The sequence below is a fragment of the Anolis carolinensis genome, chromosome 4 (assembly GCF_035594765.1).
Source record: "Anolis carolinensis isolate JA03-04 chromosome 4, rAnoCar3.1.pri, whole genome shotgun sequence".
Lineage (NCBI taxonomy): Eukaryota > Metazoa > Chordata > Lepidosauria > Squamata > Dactyloidae > Anolis > Anolis carolinensis.
Window position 1 is genome coordinate 62,427,616 of NC_085844.1, and position 17,479 is coordinate 62,445,094.

The window sequence follows — 17,479 nt, forward strand, 5'->3', positions numbered from 1 at the left end:
ACTCTATGCTTGTGAGCTAAGTTTAAAGTCTTTATGCAGTTGGTTGTGCAACTATGTGTGAGATCTTGGCCTCCATGTCTTTTTCTCTTTCTTCACTGAAAGAAAATTAATATCAGCTATGGAGTTATTGTAGCTCAAGTGTCAAGCACTGCAGCTTGTAATAACACATATCAAGCTTTCATAACAGTCTCATATCCCAAGAAACTTCAGGAAAGAACATAAAAAATCAGTAGGCAAAGTTTCTTTTCATGATGCAGATTAGAAGAGTGATAGATGGAGCAAGGTATTTTAAACCACAATAGCAAGGCTATTAAGTGATTGGTCAGGTAGCATAATTTACTATGTTTCTTTGCTAGTATGCAGAAAAGAGGCAAGGAACATTAGTTTTGTGTTCTAAAAACTTGACGCTGGCTTTAGCATTTTTCTTGGCTTAATTTTTAACTGAATGCAGCTTTTAATGCAGCTGATTGTATGCTCAAACATACATCCCATCATATAACCTCAGAAACTGCTTTAAACTTATAGCTATGAAGAATAATGAATGGCTGATTTAAAAGACAATTATGTGAAATTAACAAGAAAATGCATCCCAAAACAATTTGTGTGACTACCTAAGTCATCCACTGTTGGGTCCCATCTGTAGTGTGGTCTTGAATATATGTCTGCATTGGCAGGCCCATTCTCTATGGGACGTAAAGGGTGCATGTTCTGATAATCAAGAGGTGTGCCATTCACTGTCACCAGTAGAATCTGTTGAGGGTTAGAGAAGACAAATACTTTTAAAAAGACACAATGCTAAAGAATCATATCTTTGAAAACCTTTTTGAGGTATCAACAATAGTTCAAATTCTTTTGTTTACTTACTCATCATATAGCTTACATAACAAACATATGATTTTTTAAGATTTTTTAATTCAGAAGAACAAATACACCTCTCATATACAGTGCATGTTTAAATGTAAGAGTCAAAGTAGTTTACTATCTAATTGGCACATTTAACTGGAAATAAATTCCACTAAAAGAAATTAATGTTATTTGCAAGTAATTCTGTTCTTTTTTAAAAAACCTATTTGCTCTAAGTTTTAATGTGAGTCAAGATTACAGCAAGACTCTAACACATTTTCTTCTGAATTTCTCTATATACCTGTACCTATAAAGTCAGTGTACATATACTGGCTCCAGGATTAGAAAAACCTCATATTGGATACTGGCAACTTCTTGGTCACATTGGGAAACAGGATGCTAAATTAGAGAGACTTTTGTTCTGTTTCAGCATGGCTCCTCTTAAGCTGCCTTCTGATCATTTCCATTCTTAATTTAAAAGGCTATACATATGCTAAAGACACCAGATCCCACTAGATCTTGAAAGCTAAGCAGTTTCTATTTTGCTTAGTTCTTAGATGGAATACCACCAATGAATGCTGTAGGCTGTATTTTAAAGGAAAGAACTGGCAAAAACACTTCTGAGTATTCTTTGCCCAAGAAAGCCCCATTAAATCCATGGAATAGTGAATCAGACACATTTTGATAGACTTAAAGAAGTCCATAAAAGAAATCCCCAGGAGTCTGCACACATGATCAGTCATTTTTATATCATGGGGGGATGCGGGCATGGAATGTATCAGAATGGGTGAAGCCCATCAAGATTCAGAAAATTACTCATCGCTGATTTAGTCATTTGAAGACAATCACCAGTATTGGCCACCAATGAAGCTTAAATATTGTGATCACTTAGCCCCTGTAAGCAGATAAGCAGCTGCATTTGATGTTATCTGAAGCCTCTGAATCATTTTCAGAGGAGAGCTCTGAATTTTCTGCTGAGTTTTCTGGAGATGTTAGCAAACCAGATGAACTTGCCAAAAAGATACCTCTAGAAATCAGTGTCATTCATGCCTCCACAGAAACCAGGGAGGAAGGGTTCATGTGCATTTAAATAGGCTTTAAATTGTTCAGGATCCCTGAAAAATAATGAAATATCACTGCAGATGAGCAATAGCAGGGAACAAAGCCTGCTTGTGTGCCTTCAATGTGTAGATATGAATCTCAACAAGGAAAGAGTGTTTTGGTGCTGTTTGAAGTTCCATTTATAGGCAATATTTAGAGGAGGTGTCTTTCACAAGTTCTGTACATGCAACTACCATGTAAAGAAATATACCAGGAGATGTCTAACTATATGCAATATAACCAACATTCACAGTGGAAATTAAATGCAATAATGCAACCATGTAGAATACTAACATCAGTTGGCTTGTGTTCATCTTGAGTTATTGAGAGAAGCTGCAAAAGCAAGCAAAAGCAGAGTATTAGTTGGGAACTATAGCTGAAGCATAAAATATTATAAAGAATATTTGCTTCAAATCTCAAAATAGATAATTTGCTTTGAGGAACTTGAATTATTGCATGGAACATATTTCCAACTTCCTGGAAATGTACATAGAAGTAAATGGGGCACATTAAAATTGTATTATTGACAGATAGTGTACAAAAATTTCACATTGAATCTCATGTGGAAAAAAATCAGTATAGATCCAAAAAGTACATACTTCTTAATTATGAAGATACAATTTAAGATATTGTAGGCCAGTGCTTTCAAGGATATCTGATATGGCATTTGTTGCTATTTTGTATGGATCTGGAACAATGCCATATACTGACAACTCCTTCTTTCCTTCTTTCCTTCCTTCCTTTCTCAGAAACGTAGCATGGACCAGTGATTGATTGCTCACAGGCACTGGTTCACAAACAGCTATTCTGAGTTGTCAAAGAAAATATAAATATTCATGCTACAATACCATTTCTTTTGTGGAGGTTTTGAAATTGTCCACATAGGAAGACCTTCAAATAAAAGAAAGTCTCACTGGAGGCCAATAAGCCCTAGATCCTAAAAATGCACTTTAGAATGTAGCTTGAGAACAGGATGTCTGACCTTTTGGCTTCCCTGGGCCACTCTGAAAGAAGAATTATCTTGGCCAACATATAAAAAAAATACTAACACTAACAATAGCTGAGGAGCAAAATAAGAAAATGAAAAAAGACAAAGAAAAAAAAAGGAAGAAGTCTGTACATAATTTTTGTGATATCTGCCACCACCGAAAAGCAAAAAAGGTTCTCACATAATAATCCTAAATATGTGCCACCCCATTTGGAGGGTCTTTAAATTTATTGAGCAGGTTTTCTGGCTGAACTATTCGCAATTATAATATTCGGATATTTGTAGATGTAGCATATCCTGATGATTCCATCTGTTTTTTGTTGGGTTTTTTTGTCGCCTATAAAGTTTGTGCTCAAGGACCGTGTAACTGGGTTCCAAAAAATCCACTAAAACGCTCATTGTTTTAGTACTTTTACAATTTTTAATTGGGCTGCATTCATAGCTGTCCTGGGTGACATGTGGACCATGGATCATGGATGGACAATTCTGTTCTAGACTGAGAGGCAATTTGACAATATAGCTACAGTGATCTTGATAGTACAGTATGATGACAATTTATACCCTGCTTTTTCTCTCCACAGAGTGACTCATAGATGCTTATGTTAAAAGCATTTCAATACAATTTAAAATCCAAAAATATACAAACATTAAAATAGAATTAAACATCAATTAATTACAAACAGTTAAAATCCACAAAACTGATTTAAAATATATTCAACCTTATTCCAGTACATCCAGTACTTTTTCCAATTACTTGGTCTTCTGCTTTATCTAAAATCTGATAGCAAAACTATTGAGGAATATATGAATAATTGTTAACATGGACTACAATACTCTCAATAATCGTTTGGTTCATTATAAGCCTATTATTTCATAAGCAACACTGTAAACTATATTGATTTATTCTTATAAGCCTTACTTTTCTTTCATCAGTTGGGTAACGGCTTGAATACCACAGGCTGCGCCTTCTCTCTGCAGTCATTTCATTTGGATGGCAATCTGTTTCCTCTTCCCTATTACCTGACTTGTCGTCATCAGGAACATGCTAAAGAACAAATATAATTAATTTACAATTACAAGAACGTGGTTTATCTGCTATTTCTCCCTAAGAACTAGGATGACTGCAAAGTAAATGAGATAAGCACTTTAGTAGCCATCAGCCTTTCTCAAAAGTCTGGGAAGTTTTTATTTTATATTATACCTAATTGGACAAAGACCGAAATTAGCCAATCTCCATACTTCTTGATATACAGATTTTCACAGCACTGAAAATGGAAGAGTTGAAGAAATCAGCCTAAAATAAATATGTATCTGCTTCCTTTCCAACAATTGATATTCAATTTAAGCAATAATTAAATTTTTACAAATTATGCACACACACACACACATATAAAATATTCAGCACCTTTTGATCCACCAATATGCATATGTTCATCCAAATCTCACTGTCACTATATATGAGAAGTAGAGCATGTATTCACAAAGCCTGTATGATGTTGTGTCATATATAGGCTAATACATGGTGAGGGAATAACTGAACCAGCAATTACAAGAGTTTCCACAGATAGATTTAGACTTCTTGAGGACTCTAGCCTACCGTGTTTCCCCGAAAATAAGTGTCTTATATTAATTTTTGCTCCCAAAGATGCGCTAGGTCTTATTTTCAAGGGATGTCTTATTTTTCCATGAAGAAGAATTCACATTTATTGTTGAACAAAAAATGAACATTATATACTGCACAGTAGTTGTCATCACAAACCAGCGTAACCCGACAAACTGTGGATCCTATCAAGAATTTATTGTTATTTCTATTATTTCCATGTACAACACTCTATGGTATGTACATTTACCAATACCACATACTCTGGTGTTCTGTTTGGCGTGCATGCTTCCAAACAAAAACTTTGCTAGGTCTTACTTTCAGGGGAGGCCTTATATTTAGCAATTCAGCAAAACCTCTACTAGGTCTTATTTTCTGGGGATGTCTTATTTTCTGGGAAACAGGGTATTGGTTCTTTCAGGCAAATGCTTTGTCCTCTGCATTTACCATGTAATGTCATCACTGGGTTGAGAACACTGTTTTCCTTCTCACACTGAGGTATGCGTTAATTTATATGTAACAGTAGCACATCTTTTTAAAGACATAAACCACTGAGCACCTTTATTTATTTCCTACATGATGTGCTGTAGGCTATATTCCAGAGGGAGTAACTGGCTCATGATACCTCTATGAAATTAATGGTGTCACCATAAGTCAACAGGAGATGTGAAGGAACAAGTATGCACACATACATGTGTCTCTAAAACAGTCTATTTATTTTCTAGAGCCTATTCTCTTTAGCAACCAATAATCAAGATTGTTTTATTCACCTGTACAGCAGGTTCATTTAACCAAAGCCGAATGAGAGTTGCTAAGATGAAGTACAATAGCAATATTAACATAGGACTGGTATGGTGGTACCAGTACAACTTTGTGTTGGTTATGATTTTCCAAGTGCTTGAGCAGTTAGTTTGAATGACAGAAGTGACACCAAATAACCTGTTGAAAAAACAAAAAGGAGGTGTCACTGAAAAATACAGTAAAATATAATCATTTGAACCTCACTTAACTATTTATTTATTTATTTACAGCATTTATATTCCGCCCTTCTCACCCCGAAGGGGACTCAGGGCGGATCACATTGCACACATAAAGGCAAACATTCAATGCCATAACATATAACAGAGACAGAGACAAGACGCAGACACGGGCTGGCCTCGAACTCATGACCTCTTGGTCAGAGTGATTTGTTGCAGCTGGCTTGCTTTCCAGCCTGCGCCACAGCCCGGCCCGACATGTCTCTTAGCCATTGCAAAATTTGTAAAACTTCACTTTCTTGCTCCTGGAAATTTGACTGGAACAACTATGTCCATAAATACCTCATGTAATTCCTTCATAAATTTACAAATTATTTAAGTTTGGTTTATCTCCTCCTTTTCAAAGGAAACATATTTTTCAATATTATGTATACAACACTGCATGAAACTGCTCAAAGTATGTTCAGAGCACAGGTGTTCTATTCTTACAAGATGCACAGTGATACAACAAGTTCTTTATCCTTATCAAAGCAATATTTATAGAGCTGCAGTAAAATTTTATGAAAAGTTATGGCTTTCTGTATATGATTTGCAGAATTTTATTAATAGAACCAGCTGAGCAGAAGCCGATATTTGTTTGAAGTGCAACATAAATGTGTTGAATGCTATCTTGCAGGAAGTTCATCCCATCCCATCACTGTTGGATTTAAAAGACAATCCTAACAAAATGTTTATTTTATTCTGTATTTTATTAATATTTTTGTTATGAAAAAAGCATTACTGCTGCTCACTTCAAATGAGTTAAGCTGATGTTTGCTAGAACTCTATCTTGTACACCATTCTGTAAGTGTAACGTGAAAGATGAAGGTTTATAAATATTTTAATAGAACAAAAACATAACTAAAACTACTATAGGTTAACCAAAAAAGAAAAAAATGATGTTGATCTTTATTAATTTCACTTCATTTTAAGAATTATATTTAAAGTTATACAAGCCAAAAAATAATTTTATCACTGTTTTAAAGAATACTAATTAGGTGACTACCATACTGTCATATTTTAAATGCAGACGTCACACTCAACTCCTGGAGCGTTTCCATCAGTGCTGCCTCAGAAAAATCCTGCAAATCTCTTGGGAAGACAGGCAGACAAATGTCAGCGTGCTAGAAGAAGCAAAGACCACCAGGATTGAAGCGATGCTCCTACGCCATCAACTCCGCTGGACTGGCCACGTTGTCCGAATGCCCGATCACTGTCTCCCAAAGCAGTTACTCTACTCCCAACTCAAGAATGGAAAACGGAATGTTGGTGGGCAGGAAAAAAGATTTAAAGATGGGCTCAAAGCCAACCTTAAAAACTGTGGCATAGACACTGAGAACTGGGAAGCCCTGGCCCTTGAGCGCTCCAACTGGAGGTCAGCTGTGAACAGCAGTGCTGTGGAGTTCAAAGAGGCACGAATGGAGGGCTTAAGGGAGAAACCTGCCAAGAGGAAGGAGTGTCAAGTCAACCCTGACTGGGACCGCCTTCCACCTGGAAATTGATGTCCTGCATTTTCCCAGCACAGCTTTAATAAATTAAAGTGGGTCTTGTGTTGTAATCTACTTTTCCTGGCACATTCACAAGCTATGGGGTAGGTAAATGTAGGATACTGATGTAGCATTAAAACACAAAACACATAATAATGTAAGTGTGGAAATACCCCCATTTTCTGAAAAACAGGGAAACACTTTTTTCTTCTCCCTTTACAAATGTAACTGTGGAAATGACCATTACATAACACAAATTATTGACAACTCTTCCTTGAGTCTTTGCTCAGGCAAATATTTTTCCTATCTGATTATTACAGAAGAGCCATTCATAATTTATTTCCTTTGTCCAGATGAAAAAAATGTATGAAATGTAAATCTGCTCCACTGTTCTCTAACATGGAAAACAAACTTCTCATTTTGGTGCCACTGACCATGGTTGGAGGGGCTGAGTCATGTTGTAATCCATATCAACAGAAAGTAACACCAGGCAAATATACTGTACAAAGACGCAACAACCAAATTCGGAAACCATGGTCTTCAAACTCAAATCCATCTTTGGAATCACATGTTTCTTCCCTTAAAATTATTTTTTTTCTTTGTTGATTTCTATTTACAGTGGCACAAGCTGGATAAATGAAGAAAGCTGATAGGGAAAAAAAATCATCTGAAATACGGGGCTGGAGAAGAGCTTTACAGCTAACATGGACTGCTAAAAACACAAATGAGCGGATTTTAGACAAAAGGAAGCCTGGACTCTCACTGTAAGTAAAAATGTCTAAACTGAGGCTTCAGACACATCATGAGACAATGTAACGAAAAAGATGTTAATGCTTGATAAAGTGCAAAGCAGTAGGAAAAAGGAGGAGACTACATTAAAGGTGGATTGACTCAATCAAGTATTGTATATCTTCAGAATGGTGCTAAACCCGATTATTAAAAGGCAGAAATCTAGAAAAAATGAGCACCATGTTTCCCTTCTCTCCCCGCTCCCATTTCTTGAACTTTTTTTTTCTAACCATCTTAATGATAAGGTTAGGTACAATGCAAACAATACATACTCCAGTGTATAAATACATTACCTATGCACTGCTTATTAAGGAAAGCACATCCATATTACCACTTTAAAAAACTCATTATTGGGGACTACAAAATACAGTATATTCTTCAGATCACAATAATAAATGTCAGTGTTTATGAACCAACCTGGACACAGTATATTATTTGAGAACACAGAAATGCTTGACCACTCCAACAACTATCATGTCAGACTACACAGAGAAGCCATTGAAATCCACAAGCATGTGGACAACTTCAACAGAAAGGAGGAAACCATGAAAATGAACAAAATCTGGCTACCAGTATTAAAAAACTCAAAAATCAAAACAGTAGATGGGAAGCAACACTCTGAGGGCAGAGGAGCCCCAAGGACTGCTAATGACTTAATAATGGATGCCCCCCCTGGCAAGAGACAAACCTTTCCAATGCTAATTAGGGTGATTAACTGAAACATTAATGCTGGCTTCCAACTGACAAAGGACTCTTGTCACACCCTGGACTCTCCACAGATATATATTTTTTCCTTCCTTGCCCAGTTTATCCATGCCTCACAGCCTCTGAGGATGCCTGCCATAGAAGTGGGCAAAACATTAGGAGAGAATACTTTATTTATTTATTTATTTTATTTTATTTTATTTACAGCATTTATATTCTGCCCTTCTCACCCCGAAGGGGACTCAGGGCGGATCACATTACACATATAGGCAAACATTCAATGCCTTTTAACATAGAACAAAGACAAACAAACATAGGCTCTGAGCGGCCTCGAACTCATGACCTCTGTCAGACCCCTGGCTGCTGGGCACCAATAACCTTACACGGAGGCCAATCTCTATCTAATATCTTTATTAAGGAAATACATAAAAGCAATAAAAACAAGTGAAGAATATAGTTCAGAAGCAGACCTTTCAAATGAGGTCAAATATAGTCCAAAAATGTACTGTCCAATAAATGATATTAGAGTTCAAAGTTCTTAATCCAATACCGAAACACACACTTTTGCCAAGCAATAGTGTGGGGAAATGTCAGAGTCTTAGAGTCCAAGGTAGCTTGACAACAGGGCTAGAACAAGGCTGGGTTTAACTAGGTTCTTTAACAAGGTTCGTGACTAAAATACAAGGCAACCGGTGAAATCCTGGAACGAGGTCCGTGGTTAAAAGCAAGGCGAGGCAAAGGCTTGAATGCTTGATCCGGGAAGCAAGGAACTGGGGTTACGAAGTCCACACACGATCTCACTCCTGAAGCTGATCTGTTGACTCCGCAAAGAATCTCCCGCGTCAAACACCTATATTGGGTCTCGTTTTCCCGCCAACAAATCTCTTTCCCTAGAGAACAAGAAGCGAAACCCAACTCTGTCCAGATGCAAGACTCCTTAGAATTTCCCAAGGAAAGCAGGCCTAATCAGCCTGTTGTTTGGCAGCGATCCGTAAACTCCTCCGATTTGCTTCTCTGACTCCTCTGTCTCTAGAGTAAGATTCCTTCCTGGGAAACGGAGGCGAGGAATGCCCAAGGTCTGGTTTACTGAAGTCTTGAGGACAAACATCAACATCCGGCAGGTGAAAGGACTCCGGCTCTTGTTGAACCGGCGAAAACCCCATGTTTTCATCTTCATCTGCCACGATAGTACTAGGAACAGGACTACAAGGCCCATGAGGCATCACACTATCCCCTCTCCCAAGGCCCCCCTCATTCAGGGCCCGTCCCCGAGAGTCGCGGGGCCGCGGCTTGGTAGGGTAGGCCTGATGGAAGCGGCGGACCAAGTCAGGGGCGTGGACCGTGGAAGCGTCTTCCCAGGAGCGTTCTTCTGGCCAAAACCCACCCAGTCAATGAGATACTGAAGGCGGCGGCGATGAAAGCGAGAATCCAAAATGTCCTGAACCTCGAATTCCTCCTCTCCGTCCACTAAAACAGGGGTGGGGGGCGGCCGGCTCGCGTCGGGGCGTACACCATCCGCCGGAAGGAGCAGGGAACGGTGGAACACCGGATGAATGCGCATAGAGCGCGGAAGTTGGAGTTTGAAACTCACGGGGTTAAGTTGCGCCACCACTGGGTAGGGACCAATGAAACGGGCATCTAACTTCCGGCAGGGACGGTGGGAGGGCAAAAAGCGAGTGGACAGCAGAACCCGATCTCCTACCTTGATCTCGGGGCCAGGTTGGCGATGGCTGTCAGCGTGGCGTTTGTAGTCCTCCTTGGCTTGATCAAGTTGCTGGTGCAAGAGCTCTTGCACTGCTGTGAGTTCCTGTAGCCAGTCTTCTGCTGCAGGGACTTCTGAGGTCTCCATGATGGGAGGAAAGAAACGAGGATGAAAACCATAATTCGCAAAAAACGGGGTTTCTTTAGTTGAATTCTGGATCCCATTGTTGTATGCAAACTCTGACAGAGGTAATAGGGAAGCCCAATTGTCCTGTTGGTAGTTTACATAACAGCGAAGATATTGTTCCAAAGTGGCATTGGTGCGCTCAGTTTGCCCATCTGTTTGGGGATGGTGAGCTGAGGATAAACGGGAGTCTATGCCCAATAGTTTTTGTAGTGCCTTCCAAAAACGAGAGGTGAATTGAGATCCACGGTCAGTGACCAAATTCTTGGGCAATCCATGTAGTCGGAATACATGCTGAAGGAATAAATCTGCAGTCTCTTTGGCCGTGGGAAGGCCATCGCAGGGGATGAAATGGGCCAACTTGGTGAAAAGGTCTACCACTACTAGAATCGTGGTGAATCCAAGGGAGGGTGGTAGATCAGTGATAAAATCCGCGGAAATTATCTCCCATGGGCGAGAAGGAGTGGGAAGGGGATGCAGTAGCCCTGACGGCTTCTCCCTTCGCGTCTTGGAACGCTGACATACAGGGCAGGTGTTAACATAATTCTCCACATCTTTGCGAATCTTGGGCCACCAGAAGTCTCGCAGAATTAAGTGCATGGTTTTGAATAGCCCAAAATGTCCGGCAGGCTTGCTGTCATGGCATAAACGAAGTGCCTTTTCTCTGCCGGGGCCTGGAGGGATGTAAACATGGTTCCTGTAGCATAATAGATTGTTCTTGAGTGAGAAAGGGAAACGTAGTCCTTGGCGAATCTGTTCTTGAGCCCAGGCATCTGTCTGTTGACTGGCCCTAATCTCTTGAGTGAGAGGGGATACTGGGTTCGGTGGAGCTGGCTCAATTGAAGTGGATTTGGTGTTTCCCACTGTGAGCGTGGCAAAGTTCTCGGGTTGCAGCAATCGAGATTCAGAGGTGTCTCTGCGCCCTGCTGCATACTCTGGTTTCCGTGATAGAGCATCTGCTTGCTTGGTCTGAGCCGGAGTCACATAATGGATCCGGAAGTCAAAATGTTCAAAGAACAAAGCCCAGCGCTGCTGCCTTTGGTTTAGCTTCCGTGCGGTCCTTAGATGCTCCAAATTTCGATGGTCAGTATGGACTTCAATGGGAAATTTGGCCCCTTCTAGCCAATGTCTCCAATTTTCGAAGGCTGCCTTTATGGCTAAGAGTTCTTTTTCCCAAATGGTATAATTTCTCTCTGGGGCTGTTAGTTGACGGGAGTAATAAGCACAAGGATGGAGATGTTCTCCCACTGGTTGCATGAGCACAGCCCCAATTGCCACATCGGAGGCGTCAGCCTGCACAACAAAAGGGGTTTTAGGATCAGGGTGCTGTAGAATTGGCTGGGTCGTGAATAATTGCTTTAGCTGGTGGAACCCTTTTTCAGCTTGCTCTGTCCAGCGGAAAGGCTGTTTCCCTCAGATGCAGCTGGTGATTGGGTCAGACCAGCGAGCGAAGTCTGGGATGAATTTGCGGTAGTAGTTTGCAAACCCCAAGAAGCGCTGTACTTCCTTTTTGTTAGTTGGCGCCCGCCATTCCAATACGGGCGAAACCTTTGCCGGGTCCATGGATAGCCCTAGTGGCGAGATGCGGTATCCCAGGAAGTCTACCTCTTGCAAATCAAAGGCGCATTTCTCTAACTTGGCATATAGTCCATGATCCCGCAATCGTTGTAGCACCATTCTGACGTGCTGGTCGTGTTCCGTTTGTGATTTCGAATACACCAAAAAGTCGTCCAAGTATATGATCAAGAACCGATCTAGATAGTCTTGGAAAATATCGTTGACAAAATGCTGGAATGTTGCGGGGGCTCCAGATAATCCGAAATTCATGACTAGGGATTCGTATAATCCGAATTTGGTCTGGAAGGCGGTTTTCCACTCGTCCCCTTCTCTTATGCGAACTAGATTGTAAGCCCCGCGAAGATCCAGTTTGGTGTAAACCTTGGCTCCTCGGAGTCGGTCCAATAGGTCCGAGATCAATGGCAATGGGTAGCGGTTCCGCTTCGTGATGTTGTTCAGTGCCCGATAGTCCACAACCAAGCGTAGGTCCCCTGACTTCTTGTTCACAAACATCAATGGGGAAGCGGCTGGGGATTGAGAGGGTCTGATGAACCCCTTGCGAAGGTTTGACTCTATAAACTCCCTGAGAGCTTCTTGCTCCGGTTCAGTCAGGAAGTAGAGATGTCCTCGCGGAATTGGGGCCCCCTCCACCAGGTCAATGGCACAATCATAGGGTCTATGTGGGGGTAGTTTCTTGGCTTCCTTTTCATTGAAAACATCCCAAAAGTCCGAATATTTCTTGGGCAAGGTGATGATGGGTTCTGCGTCTGTGGCATGGCAGACCTTGGCTACCAGGCAATGATTTTGGCAATACCTTGAGGCGAACTGCAGTTCTCTGTTGGACCAGGAGATATTTGGGTCGTGGAGTGTCAGCCACGGGATACCCAAAATCACAGGGAAATGGGGAACCTCGGTAACGAAGAAGGAGATTTCTTCCATGTGTTCCCTTATCCACATTCTGGTGGGCTCGGTCCATTGGCTTACTGGGCCTGTCTTCAGGGGTCGGCCGTCTATGGCTTGCACCACCCGGGCATTCTTGAAATCATGATATTGTAATCCCAGAGAGTCAGCATAGTCTCTATCGATGAAGTTTTTGTTGCCCCTGAGTCTATCATGGCATGGATCATGACGGGTCCCTTTTTCACTGACCACAGCGTGACCACCAGGAGAAATAGGACCCCTGTTTGCGGCTCTTGAGTGGAGTTTTTGACCGGGTTGGTGAGCCTTTCTACGCCCGGTCGCTGGCTTCCCCCGTCGGCTTTGTTCCAGCCGCCTCGGCAGCCTCCGCCTCCGCGGAGGACGCCGCCGCCAGACGGGCGGCGGGCTTCTTTTTTGCTGGACATTCTCTGGCGAAGTGGCCCCCATTTCCGCAGTAGCAACACAAATTCAAGCGTTGGCGGCGGGCCTTTTCAGCAACATCTAGCCTGGGGCGCACATTGCCCAACTGCATCAGCTCCTCCTCGCTTCCCATGGGATTAGGGGCTGGCGGTGGGGGTCTCCATACCGGACGAGGCTGGACACTGGTAGAAGTGGGAGGCTTTACTCCGGCTCTTGCACTCTGGCCCCGGAGCCATTGCTTTTTGTTGGCAAGCAGGACTTCAGCCCGTAAACACTGGGCGATGAGTCTTTCAAGAGTTCCAGGGGGGTCCACCTTAGAGATTTCTTCCTGCATCTCGATGTTGAGGCCTTCGCGAAACTGTCCTCTGAGGGCTACATCGTTCCAGCCGGTGTTTTGAGCCAGCACCCGGAACTCGGCTATGTACCGGGACAACGGTCTGTCCCCATGGAAGAGACGTCGGAGTTTATGGCCGGCCGCCTCTTCGTCGTCCTCGATCCCCCAGGTTTTTCGAAGATGGTTCAAGAATTGCTGCGCGGTGTTTAGGTGCATGGAACCCGCGTCGTACAATGCCGTCGCCCAAGTGGCTGCAGGCCCATCTAGGAGACTGAAGATCCACGCCACCTTGACATCTTCTTGGGCAAACTCGGCTTGACGGGCTTCTAAGTACGCCTGGCACTGGCGACGGAAGACATGAACCTTGGAGGCTTCTCCGGAAAACTTGGTTGGAAGCGCTAGAGCAGGGAGACGGGCTCCTCGTTCCTTCAAGCCCCGTATCTCTCCCTCCTGCTCTCGGAGTGTGTCCCGGATCCGATTAAATTCATCTTGAGAAATGGTGTAGCTGAGTGGTTGAGCTGGGGCGGCCGCTCCGGCTCCTGGTGTTGACATATTGGCCTTAGGTTGCTTGGTGCTTGGGTGGCGGAGTCAAACTGTCAGACCCCTGGCTGCTGGGCACCAATAACCTTACACGGAGGCCAATCTCTATCTAATATCTTTATTAAGGAAATATATAAAAGCAATAAAAAAAGTGAAGAATATAGTTCAGAAGCAGACCTTTCAAATGAGGTCAAATATAGTCTAAAAATGTACTGTCCAATAAATGATATTAGACTTCAAAGTTCTTAATCCAATACCGAAACACACACTTTTGCCAAGCAATAGTGTGGGGAAATGTCAGAGTCTTAGAGTCCAAGGTAGCTTGACAACAAGGCTAGAACAAGGCTGGATTTAACTAGGTTCTTTAACAAGGTTCGTGACTAAAATACAAGGCAACCGGTGAAATCCTGGAACGAGGTCCGTGGTTAAAAGCAAGGCGAGGCAAAGGCTTGAATGCTTGATCCGGGAAGCAAGGAACTGGGGTTACGAAGTCCACACACGATCTCACTCCTGAAGCTGATCTGTTCACTCCGCAAAGAATCTCCCGCGTCAAACACCTATATTGGGTCTCGTTTTCCTGCCAACCAATCTCTTTCCCTAGAGAACAAGAAGCGAAACCCAACTCTGTCCAGATGCAAGACTCCTTAGAATTTCCCAAGGAAAGCAGGCCTAATCAGCCTGTTGTTTGGCAGCGATCCGTAAACTCCTCCGATTTGCTTCTCTGACTCCTCTGTCTCTAGAGTAAGATTCCTTCCTGGGAAACGGAGGCGAGGAATGCCCAAGGTCTGGTTTACTGAAGTCTTGAGGACAAACATCAACATCCGGCAGGTGAAAGGACTCCGGCTCTTGTTGAACCGGCGAAAACCCCATGTTTTCATCTTCATCTGCCACGATAGTACTAGGAACAGGACTACAAGGCCCATGAGGCATCACAACCTCCTGGTCAGAGTGATTCATTGCAGTTAATTGCAGCTGGCTTGCTCTCCCGCCTGAGCCACAGCCCGGTACTTCTGGAACATGGCCATACAGCCCGAAAGACATACAACAACCCTGTCAGTGTTTATGTTAAAATGAAAATTCTAAACAGTTCCAAGGACAGCCTTCACTAGTGCAGAGTAATCCATATGTGTGAATCAGAAACCAAGAAACAGTAGTGCCTTCCCTGTTATGAAGACTGAGGTCATTACTGCTTTTGTTTTACTATCATATTTTTATTGCTCATTCCCAGATTCCCCACTATGCCTTTTCGACTAACTCCTGGTTTCCATTGCTTTGACTGAATCAAAGCTTCTCTGACAATGACTAAACCAGCACTCATATAAAATTCCTTCTGGCAGTGCTTTTTTCTTCTGCAGGGAACTAATCTGAAATGCAGAGTGATTGAACATAAAATGCTGAATAAATAATTTAAAGCATAAATGTCAGCCATGTAATACTGTTAAGTTAGAGAGAATAATTATAAACTATTAATCCAGGGATAACCACATAAGCAAAAGGGGTACCCCCCAAGAGTTCTGAGTTATATAACAATGAAAAAGACTGTACATACAGCACATATTTAACTTATTTTAAAACAGTAATCCATGAATGGTTCTTTTATCTCAGAATTTATCCATGGAACAGTATGTTTAATATTATTAAGCTTTTAAAAATACTGATATAAGAGATTTGTTTGGTTGTGTTAGAAGAACTATATTTTTAAGGATTGTAAACTCTCAAATCTTTTATTCTAAAATTAAACATTTTAACCAAGGAGTATTTATCTATCAACTACAAATGCACCCTACTTGGCTTTTGTGTCTTGCAAAAAATGTCTGTGTCACATGTGTGTGTGTGTGTGTGTGGCCATGCGCATGCTCTTGGCTCCCGAAGATCCTGTGGTGAAGGAGGTTGCTCGGCGGTGTCTCTCACCTTCGTTGTGTCAGTTATGTGTATGTGTTTGTGTGGCCATGCACGTGTGCTTGGCTCCTGAAACAGGGCCAGCCAGCTCCCTGGCAATGGATGCTTGGTTTTTCCCCCCCGGGCCACCACAGTCGTTTTCATGCATGCACTGTAAAGTCTTGAACCTTTTTTTGTTTGTGTTTTTTGTGTTTTTGTGAGTGATGGTCACTTGCCGATAGGTGTATTAAGTCCTAATGTCATGTCAATTCGTCCAGTGGTTTTTGAGTTATGTTTCTTCCATAAACAAACATTACACTTATATATACAGTATATAGATTATAGTGACAAATTAAAACCGCAAATGTTCACATTGTAGGCAGCCTCCTCTTCATGCATAAATTAATCAAAACATTACTTGTATTAAGAATCACAAGTTTGGGGCCAAAATAATGAATGAGGAAAGATGAGTTTCTGCTTTGATAGAAAGGGCAATGAACATGAATTTGTGAGGGAAGCATTTAAACTGGAAAACATTTTGAAGTCATCAGTGTTACCCGAAAGGTTGTTGGAGGACATATTTCTATGCTTATGAGTTTAAAAATTCCAGTTTAACCATACTTTGTGAGAAGTCTTATACCTGTCTGACATCAGCCTTTCAGGTTCTGAATAGGATCTAGACCAGGAAGGGACATAACTAGCTGAGCTAGCAACAAGAACCATTCACAGGACAATGAACAAGAAGGAGAAATAGAAGCACAGGATACAATATTAGTCCCATTGATATTATTAAGAGAGGAAAAAAAGCTGGACCTCATAAGTATGTGATGATACTGCTTTCTCTTTTGAAATAGCTCAGATGATTTCTATATGCTTTAAATACCAGACAATAAGTCCTCAACCCTGGAAAGTTACTTTTAAAGTAACTCATGAAATAAATTTCTACAAATTCACTACTCCCACCCCACAATGTTACTTGCAGCTTTCTGTCATTTTTTCTATTGCTTAAAAAAGTTAAGATTCTCAGGTTTAAAAAAAATCCATGAAAAAATACTCTCAAATAAGCTTACAATATAACATGAACTAGAAACATGATAATAAATAACTAGCAACCCCAACCACCTATTGGTATCTGCTGGGGTTTGGTTCCATGACCACCTGAGGATACCAAAATTCATGGATGCTGAACACAATGATGTAGTAAAATGGCAAAATCAAGTTTTGCTTTTTCAAATTTATGTTAAATATTTTCAGGCTACAGATGGTTGGATCTATTGAAGCAGAATCCATGGAAACATAGGGTTAAGTATGATAACATTCTCACTTGTTACCATACTGCTGAAGCACAGCTGTGTTATTAAAATGTAGCTTGTTATAATTAACTATATTACTTTTATTTCTGAGTTCTGGTCCTAGAG

The 17,479-nt window shown here is 41.5% G+C and overlaps 1 protein-coding gene across 7 annotated transcripts in view; it reads right to left on the bottom strand.

Annotated features, from left to right (window-relative positions):
- Positions 1 to 17,479, bottom strand: part of piezo2 (piezo type mechanosensitive ion channel component 2) — a 310,405-nt gene that overhangs the window by 98,927 nt on the left and 193,999 nt on the right. For 5 of the 7 annotated variants that reach the window (XM_062980526.1, XM_062980530.1, XM_062980527.1 and 2 more), the window contains exons 8-11: positions 5,303 to 5,471; positions 3,852 to 3,977; positions 2,239 to 2,277; positions 612 to 750 (exon numbers count right to left, since the gene is read on the bottom strand). In XM_062980526.1, coding sequence (XP_062836596.1) covers positions 612 to 750; positions 2,239 to 2,277; positions 3,852 to 3,977; positions 5,303 to 5,471 — 473 coding nt within the window. The remainder of the gene's footprint in view (positions 1 to 611; positions 751 to 2,238; positions 2,278 to 3,851; positions 3,978 to 5,302; positions 5,472 to 17,479) is intronic. The other 2 variants (XM_062980525.1, XM_062980529.1) reach the window with 1 other exon arrangement.